The sequence below is a fragment of the Anthonomus grandis genome, chromosome 12 (assembly GCF_022605725.1).
Source record: "Anthonomus grandis grandis chromosome 12, icAntGran1.3, whole genome shotgun sequence".
In the NCBI taxonomy this organism is placed as follows: Eukaryota; Metazoa; Arthropoda; class Insecta; order Coleoptera; family Curculionidae; genus Anthonomus; species Anthonomus grandis.
In genome coordinates, this window is record NC_065557.1 from 11,004,121 (window position 1) to 11,013,994 (window position 9,874).

The 9,874-nt window shown below is 33.4% G+C and overlaps 1 protein-coding gene across 1 annotated transcript; it reads right to left on the reverse strand.

Moving 5' to 3' along the window:
• Positions 1 to 1,784: 1,784 nt before the first annotated feature.
• Positions 1,785 to 8,799, reverse strand: LOC126742948 (uncharacterized). The gene is made up of 3 exons (XM_050449836.1): positions 8,045 to 8,799; positions 7,875 to 7,994; positions 1,785 to 2,504 (listed from the first exon to the last, which is right to left on the reverse strand). The coding sequence occupies exons 1-3, from the start codon at positions 8,596 to 8,598 to the stop codon at positions 1,967 to 1,969; spliced, it is 1,212 nt and encodes a 403-aa protein (XP_050305793.1). The 5' UTR covers positions 8,599 to 8,799; the 3' UTR covers positions 1,785 to 1,966.
• Between the last annotated feature and the right edge of the window lie 1,075 nt (positions 8,800 to 9,874).

Consider the following 9,874-nt stretch of genomic DNA (forward strand, 5'->3'; position numbering starts at 1 on the left):
ATAATAAACTATTTCAATCTAAAGGTACTAGGGGTACACATAAACCCGATTCTCTTATACTATAATTGTCTGCGATATGCCATCCAGCAAAATAATGTAGAAGTAATAAAAGGTACCAGATATGCACAAAAAATCAGAAAGACGAGCAATGTATAGAGAACCACCCAACTTACGTATACTGCACCAATACACACACAACAACCGACAAGAATTGCTCAAGTTATCTGAGATAAAAATAAATAAGCAAATCAATGAAAATAGAAAATGTCTTATACTACAAAGCCCAAGGCCGAAGCCTCAAAGTTTTTAGAACAAAACACAATCTAACTGAAGCCACACAATTCTCCGGTGACAACAGGGATTTTCCAGTCAACCTTCAACAAAAAGCACAAGAAGACTTCATAACCCTGAAAAAAAGAAGCATGCATCTAAACAAGAAGAAAAACCAAAGTCCACTAGACTCTGAAATGATGTGTAACATAAAAAAGAGAAGAAGATGCGCAAGCCCAGACTACAGCAAACAAGAACATGATGTCCTACTATTACCAAACTCATCGAAAACCCAAATCGATCTCTTAGACATATCAAGGATCTTAACCCCAAATAAAGAACTAATCCAGATCCTGCGGAACTACTAAAACAGGCGCTTGCAACAACCACCCTTACATAGGAAGTACAGAACCTAGTGTTGGACAAAGTAAAGGAAGCAGAAGATTAAAAAATGGAAATAGAACAGGACGAAACCCTCACCGATACCAAGGTACCTAACAGAGCAGGCCGTAACCCGACGATAAAAGAAGGGAAGACCAGGAGCTGTCTGATAAATGAGACAAGGATTTTATTCTCGACACGTGTTTCCTATAAAGTGGCCAGTATTTAAAAAATGTTCAGCGAAACTTGACTTTTAAAATCTTTCATGTTTCACATAAGCTACATGTTCTTTAAATCTGACATTGACTGATTTTCTTGTTTGCCCTATGTACTTCTTATCGCAATCGTTACAATTAATCTCATAGATCCCGAACTTTTCATTGGTCTTCACTTCTTTTTATCTTTTTCATTTTGGTAATTTAATTTTTTCTTAACTTAGACAAATTTTGATAGACTATTACAAATTCATCTTTTTGAAATGTGCTAGAGTTTTTAAAAACTCTCTTATATTTTGGATAGTGATAAAACTGTTTTGTGATTTGAGTATCACACCAAAGATTCCAACCAGAGAACTATCAGACACAAGTGCCCAGAACCTGTCCTTTTGCTACATCCAGTAAAACCAAATATACCAATATTAAATGAAACCTGGCTAAGACCAACAATAGACATCAACTTTCCAAACTACTCAAATAACATAAGTTTCTGGAGGAGAGCGATGAAATGTCGTCATAAAACTGCGACTTCACGGATAATGAGAAAATGGGTAACATGACAACGTTTGTAAGCAAGTAGGGGGATGGGTTATAGTATATAGTTTACTGTTCTTTGACCGAAGCCATCAAGGATCGCTACAAATTTAACATCACCGACATGTTTACTTTGATCTACAAATAACTAGAAAAGGTTGACATACTTACCCGCTTTTCATTCCCGATGACTAATAGGGACTATATATTCTTCTATATCTAATTCTTTACAATATTTAAATTTAACATCTATATTATATAGAAATCTCATCAATAAAAAACAAACATATCCTTCGTCACTTTACAATATTCAATAAACATAAATGAAACTTAAAATAAAATATAAATAGTTTTTGAACCATATTGATCATTTTGCGCCCCCTGTATCTACTAAGAGTATATATAATTTATTTATCTATTAATAAAATTTAAATAGTTTGAGTTGAGCAAGCACAAAAGGTTGCTTATATCTCCCTTTTTAATGTTTTGCTTTCTGCATGACTTGATATAAATCATAACTTAAATGAAATATGACAAGTTAAATTAAGACATTTACCACTTACGACCTACCCCCCTCCCTTCCTAAACGCCTCGTATTTCGCAACATCTTCGACAGTAACCGTCCTCTGAACTTTTCTCGCGGCTTCAATGAAGTCCGCTAAAGTTACTTCCCTCGCGAGTACCGAACCCATAGGTAACTCCTCTAATTTCGCAATAACAATATTCTTAAAGTAAGCTTCACTGGCGGGATGGTAAAACCCCTCGGCAGTTTTGTTCCAAATCGTATTGCTTTGCAGCTCGGCCAGAGGGATGTCCAGGGCGTCCTGAATAACAGTCGCGATGTCCGAGCAGGAGAATCCTTCGCAGAGGGAGTCCAACTCAACAAATTGTTCGCCAGTTTGAGATCCGATCGATATTTCTGTAGTTAACATTCGGAAGAGTTCCAGTCTATCCTCAACGTCGGGCAGGGGGACGTATATCCTTTTGTGAAAACGTCGCAGGATCGCAGAGTCGAGGTCCCAGGGACAATTTGTGGCCGCTACTATTAAAATATTTCGACACACGGCCATTTTGGTCAGTTGACACATCAGTTCGGTTTTGATTCTGGAAAGAGAATTGACAATAATGTGGAAATTTGTTTGGGTTGCGTTTAGGTTACAACAAACTTGAACAATGGAACTTATGTAAGCTAATGATTTTCCACCAGAATTTGCTATGTATTCCAACAGAAAGTCTCCTATTATATTAGAATAGCAAATCATGGACTGAGAAACCAGATGGTGAGACAAATTCATTCAACGTAATTCTGTGAGACTATTTGCCGTATATAAATACTATCGACTTGAAACAAAGAATTTGGTCATAGCTGTATATGGGTTTTTTGGGATATTTCATAGATAACTCGAGAGTATAAGTCGAGTTCTAAAAGAGTTACTTTTTCGAACTAGTTTTCTATTTTTAGGCAATAGCTATACTGTACTCTCTAACCATATGAAATGTGAAAGCAAATGCTTCACAGTTATCGAATCTTTAGAGTGGTCTGTTTTGTAGTACAAATATCGAGTTTAAAAGGTACATTGAGCACGTCATGATCCTCAGAAGCAAATTCCTCCTTTAGCTCAGGTAGGATGCAGCCCTCAAACAGAACATAATGACATAGGTATTTTTTAGGAGACCTTGTGGTTAAATTCAAAAATATAGTTAAACAGCTAATTCATAATTGTATATACAGAGTGTCACGTCAAATATACCGTCAGGATTTTATAACATAAAATAACTATAGAGTAACTGATTTTAAGGCAAGAAGTCTAGTTAAACATCGAGATAGAGGATATCGAAGGTTAAGAAAAAATGTTTTTTTATTTATAACATGAAACGTATTTTTTTGTTTTTTTTTTTAATTTGGTTTATTTGTTTATGATAATAAATTTAAAGAAGATTAATACATGGTCATGTTTCTTGAAGATACACATATTCAGTTTAAGAAATTCGTTTTTTGAGTTTACAAGATATAGTGCTGTATTTTTTCATTATTTAATAAGGTTGCCATTTTGAGATTCACATTATCATTTTTCATTTCCGAGTGAAAAATATGGCAAGACGCATTGTTTACATGGATTTTGTTGCTTTCTCTTTTAATTTCTTTAAGTTTGTATGATTTAATTTCCTTTTAAACATACGCTGTTATAATAATAAGCAACTTAAGATCGAACTAAGAACTTTTAAATAAGTATTGAGGTTGATGATTATTAATGACCATATAAATAAGAGTATTAAGATTCAAAAGAAGCTTCAATTTTTGTTTTTCCACCGTTTAAGCCACCCCGAGTGAACGTAACACTCGGATACATGGTCAAATTTTGACAGCTACGTTGAAGCCTTTGTAAACTAACCCTGTCATTTAATATAAGAGGAGGACAGTAAACAACAGTACAATAGGGCAAGGCTAGGGAATCACAAAGTCGAAAACGAATTAGGAGTCCTTAATTTACAAATGCTTCTGTCGAATAATCATTGAAACATATTCCACAACTCCTATCAAAAATAACACCCAGATTTTTGCAGGAGTTTGCGGCTATAATACCAAGGTTGAGATAGATATGTGTGAGTTCAGCAAAAAAATTCCCAAACATCGGAAGTTGTGTTTTAATGGGATTTTATACTAAGCACTGACATGAAGATATTCTAAATATAATATCAACATCTTGATTAATGAGAGGGCCAGAATGCTCTCTCCATCAAAGACCGCTCTCCGTCTTTTTATGCAATTCTTACACCTGTTGATTTGTACTAGTTCCTGATATTAATTTTTATGGTCCATTACGATGCCACTGAAATAAATAGGTGTGTGTATTATTATAAACAAACAAACCAAATAATAAAATTACTTTTCATTTATTACCATTATAAAACTATATTCTTTTCTAAAACCCTAACATTTTATATCTTGAAAAGTAATCGTTTGTATATACTTTTTGTACTAAACAGTTTTTCTATGTTTATTTAAAATCCTCCTATAAAAAGTAGAGAAACCTATTTTGTAAAAGTGAATATTTTTAGACACATTTGAAAACACTAACTTTTTTTGGTAGTGTGATGTCTACAAGAAACATTATTTTTTCAATAATTATTTTGCAGTTATTGTAAAATCGATTTACTATTATTATTTAGAAGAAAGAACAGACTGGGGGAGTAATTAAAATGCGCTAATTCATAAGGTTGTAACCGTAGACTGTTATTATTTAATTTAAAGATACATGATGTTGTCCTGAAAAAAAAAGAAACTAGAAAAAACTTCTTTAATATTAGCTCCTGCAAATATATTAGGTATGGTGTAAAGCTTAGGAAGTTATAAGTATAGTTATTTTTTTAAATAAATAATATATACAATGTATAATATTATGTATTTAAAAAAACCCAAGATAATTAATCTTTTTACCTATTTAAATTTTCTTCCATTAAAACAAAGTGCAAGGTTCTTTATCAAAATTGTTATATGCTTCCTGAAACTGTGCAACCAAAAGAAGATACTGCCTCAAAAGTGGGCAAAGAGTTGCTGACTCTCACTTTTCAGTGAGATTAACTGATGCTATTTCTGCACTTGATCATGTCCGACCAAAAACTTCATTTGGGCGTGATTTTATTCTACACAACTTGTCTTTGAAAATAGGAGTTTTCCCCTCATGTTGGAAAAATATCTACATTTATCTTAATTTTAAATTAGGCAATAGTAATGGATGTAGCGATAAGTTTTCAGCAGCATATTTTGAGGAAGCTTTGCTCTGTTAACTTTATTTTTTTAAATATGTTTTTCCCGGCCATATTTTATACTTCTTGGTAGAATCCTTAATCCTGCTACCGCTAGACTGATATAACTCGGTGTACTACAGCTACCTCACAGAAGAGTTTAAAATTAAAATATAATTAGCTCAAAATATGTGAATGCATTTTGTCTATGGATGTCATTTTCTAGTCTAGTTTGACCACATCACTTGATTATATGTCAATAATAAACATTTAAAATATAATTTTCGTGTTGACCTGTGTTTGCTGTTTGTCTATGGGATTGTAAAAGACAACTCTCCATCTTGTCTTATAGAATACTTAACTGCAAAGAGCACATTACATAACTGTAACCTTAGAAACGTGGGTAACTTTGATATTTCCTTTCATCACACAATAAAATTTGAAAACTTGCGGTCAAATTTCTCAATGAAATTATTTGCTAGTGGGTGGCTCTGATTATTATGCATTTAAAAATCAATACACCAAGTTTTGACAATAGGTGATTTTTTTCTCTTCTCAATAATAATGTAGTTACGTCTGGGTTGTGTTACAAGGCTTAAATTTTCTGTATATTTATTTTTATTTAACTGTTTGATTTTTATTATTGCTTTTTTAACAGTACCTTAATTATATATGTGAATGTATGGTGTTATGAATGATGGTTTGACGCGAATAACACCTTTTGTGTATGTATATGCTTTATTAATGCACAATAAACTTGATTTTGACTTTGAAATAATGTAAAAAAGTATATTCTCTTTTTAAGTATAGAGGTATATGAACACAATCAACACTTGGAAAAATCCTTGATGACCTTGGTGCCTGCTCAGCTCTCCAGTGCATCTGTATAAGAATTCTGCTCCACTACCATTAACTTGTCGGAAAACCAAAACTACTTGTCATCATCATAATCTGGCATCCAAGTGGAGAGTAATTATACTTACTATTCAAAAGCTATAAAGTGGATCATTCTCTACTTCTGGGGAAAGTAAAGCATTTGGGGATTATAGATTAATTTTGGCAGATGATTTAAAGGTTTTTATATAGAAAAAATTTATTGAGGATGGTATTCAACTGCAGAATGACCTGGATCAGATTGTAAAATGGTTAAGCCGATATCCGGCTTTCTTTTAAATACCTCTAAGTGTTCTGTAGTGACCTGTTCTTGAAAATACACAATGAAGCAATGAACAAAATGAAGCTAAAGATGTACGTGCTGTGTTTGATAAAAAAAAATAAATCTATTCATCAATGAAACCACATCAAATTACAGGAAAGAACTTAAAGAACTTACAGTAATTTATATGACTAGTCATACCAAAGAATGAACAAAATGCTTACAAACAATAAGGCAGTGGAGATTTTAATGTCTGCTATGTTGTTAAAAAATCCAAAAATTCCTGAACTGAATAAAATGCTTGTTCAATTAGGAACCCTTTAGATTCAATTACAAATTTGTTGGAGTTCGACTTTTTCGATTGAGTTCATCCCATATATTAAGGTGAGTTCTTGCTTACAAGTTAATCTACAGTATAGAGGAACCAAATTCTGTGCCTCCCTTGTTGAATACTAATGACTAATGCAATGTTTATCAAAATTTGATTAATTTTGTTTAACAAATATTATTAATTGGTGGATATATAAATACATCAGGAGGTTGGTTTTATATTTTCTAATGAAATTATTAAACTTTTCTATAATGCATATGTTCGCCCTTGTTTAGAGTATTGCTGTATAATTTGGTCTCTCAATTATGATATTCACCTTCAAGATATTGGAAAATCAGTTTTTTAAAATTACTCTAGTAAGTTGCATATGAAAATGTCTGAGTTGAACCAGAAGTGTACTTTACTGAAAAAAACGTTCATTGGCATCACAAAGAAATCAGCAAGATTTTTTCTTTTCATACAAATCGATGGCTTGAATGATGCTCCGAATTTATTAAGTCTCTTAAATTTTAAGGCTCTTATATTCTAAGTACTGTGACTTAAGAAACCATCTTCTAAGTGTGATTTTCATAGAACAAAGTATAGGTTCCATACTCCAATTATCCAGATACAAAAAGGTTTTATATCCATATGTAACAATTGTGACTTTTCTGTACCTTTTTGCACTTTTAGAAATAAATGTATAATAATGGTGTTACTGTTGGATTGAATAAATGATTAGTTATCTCCTGGAAGTAAGAAATATCACTTAGGTTTTGTGAAGATTTTATATTAGCTCATTTAAATTGAAATATTTCACCACTTAAGCTAAACCTAAAAGGAGTATGCTTAAAAACTCGACCAAATACTAAAGCTTAGTGAATATGTTATGGTGAATTAAAAGCCAAGGAATACTGCAACAACAAAATCATTACTCATCATACAAATATTCCATAATGCAGATTCACATGAACTGTTCTTTCTAATGCAAGACTGATTAAGAAAAACTAAATTATTGATATTAAAATACTCAACTATTTGTTCATAGACTGCCCACTCCAGCATTTTTTCTAAACAGTTCAATAATATTTAAGTGCTTTATTTTTTATTTCATGTGATTATGTTGTCTGCAAACATTGTTAATTTCTCTTTTATAGATAGTAGAGGCAAATTATTATTATTTAAGAGCAATTAGAGCAAAAAGTGAACTCCAGAAAGTGAACTTGGAGCAAATTACCAGCTTAAGAAAAATAACACTTACCTTCTCGTATAATCATTTTCAGTGCAAGTTCTCTTTCTACATAAGCTATCGATTTCATCTATAAAGAGTATGGAGAACTTTTCAACTTCACTTAGATATTTGAATAAAGTCTTTATGTTCCTACAATGATGCATTATAAAATAAATAGCTACATCATGAAGAGCCCTTACTTTTCTGTCTCACCCACAAAACTTGATAACAAACTTCCTACTGACATTGTATGAAGAACAGCCCCAGTTTCAGCAGCCAAGCCATGAACAATTCTGGTTTTTCCAGTGCCAGGGGGGCCATAGAGTAAAATTGTGTTACTTGCTCTCCGATTCTTAAATAGTTGTGGTTGCACCTTGGGCAATATGACCATGGTGTAAATGGTAGATTTAACTTCTTTTAAGCCCGCTATCTCTGTTAAACTTTTAACAGTTGGAATTTCTATACTGTCTGCCACTGATGTTGGTAAAACGGGCTGGTTTGGCTCCGATTGGGGGAATTTCTCAGCGTTTTTACGCGCAGTATTCCCTATTTCGTTTTGTCGAAATGCCGGTAAACCGACGAACGAATTAAAAAAACCGTCGAACTTCTCCGCCAGTTTTTGGATGTTTCGCAAGACGTTTTCTACTGCATCGACGATGGTGTTCATTCGTTCGAGGGAAACTTCCATTACTTCCAATCTGGCGAGGTCCTCGTTTTGTACGGGATTAACGTATGGGAAGTTATACTCTTCCATTTTAACATTAAATTATTAAAAGCATAAAAAAACGAGAAATCAAAACATGAGTGAAAACGGAATAATTATAGGGTGAATGGGGTTTGTTTATTTTTTTTTTTGACCCGGGAAGAATTTTAAATCTAGTCGGCTGTGAAATACTAGAAATGTCAAATAGTTGATTGGTTCAGCAGAAGAGGTCACCACTTTTTTTCGAATATTTATGGATTTAGCTACGCCGGCTGTAGGATGATATTTAAATTAAATTGCCATTTCTATTTACGTAGGATGTGTGCCATCTTCGCATTAAATACATTGTTTTATAAGATACTTTTATACTCCTAGTATTTTAAATGAATAATAAATATTAACGGTAGCCATGAATCTTAGAAATCTCAGGACGTTCAACGGTTACTGGTGGGGAAAGCGCTTTACAAAATTAACCGGTGAAATCAGCTAGTTGCGAACGACCAACCGGGATTTTAAAGTAATATCTTGGTCAAATATATTTTATGATTCCTTCCTAATCTAATTTTGTATTATTTGCGATTTAGTTTTTGTAAATTTGTTGTTGCTTTGTTACTGAGGCTTATTTCAAGCAAGTCAATGTCCGTACAACAACCGTACTTTAAAAAAGAGTGAATTTGTAGATTTTAAACAATTTATATGCTTTATCACTTAAAAGGGCTTACTTTCATGTTCCAGTCTTTTCCTGGAAAATGGGTAATAGTACTGGGAAGCTTCTTGACCCACAGCCAAGTGACAGGCGAAATCCTCCAAAACTGAATAATGGAATGTGTTTTTTTTTTACTTGATAGAGGTATGTTGATTTTGTTACCAATGGTAGAAAGCAACTTAGAATAGAAAAGTGTGGAGTGTTGTGGGCATAGATAAGAATAATTTAACCTACCAACATCCCTATAACTTGCGGCGGAAACTTTTCATACTTTCCTCATTTGATTTAATGTTTCCAAAACTAAACTTTTTTTTTTATGGTTAACACAAGCACAAGGGGAAAGTCCTATGTCACTCTTGGAGTGGTGCTTGCGCGAAGATATTTGTGGGCATTTATCTTGAATCGCTGTAGGTTGTATGCGTCGGGAAATATGTGAGGTGGAAGCCCGTTCCACAAAGAAGATGTTCTCCACATGAATGAGTCCCGATACAGCGACGTCCTTGGGGTAGACAGGTGGACTCGATGTTGATGAGCCGCAACTGCTAGACGCGTCCTTCTTGCCGGAACAGCCCTGGGTGGAATTAGGCCTGCCAGCTCAGAGGAGCACTTACCGTGATAATA

Excerpts from the sequence above, each read along its gene's own strand:
- LOC126742948 (XM_050449836.1), bottom strand. The coding sequence starts at position 8,598 with ATGGAAGAGTATAACTTCCCATACGTTAATCCCGTACAAAACGAGGAC. Across the intron at positions 7,995-8,044 it reads TTTGTGGGTGAGACAGAAAA|GAACATAAAGACTTTATTCA; the intron begins GTAAGGGCTCTT and ends GCATCATTGTAG. Across the intron at positions 2,505-7,874 it reads GAAAATGATTATACGAGAAG|AATCAAAACCGAACTGATGT; the intron begins GTAAGTGTTATT and ends TTCTCTTTCCAG.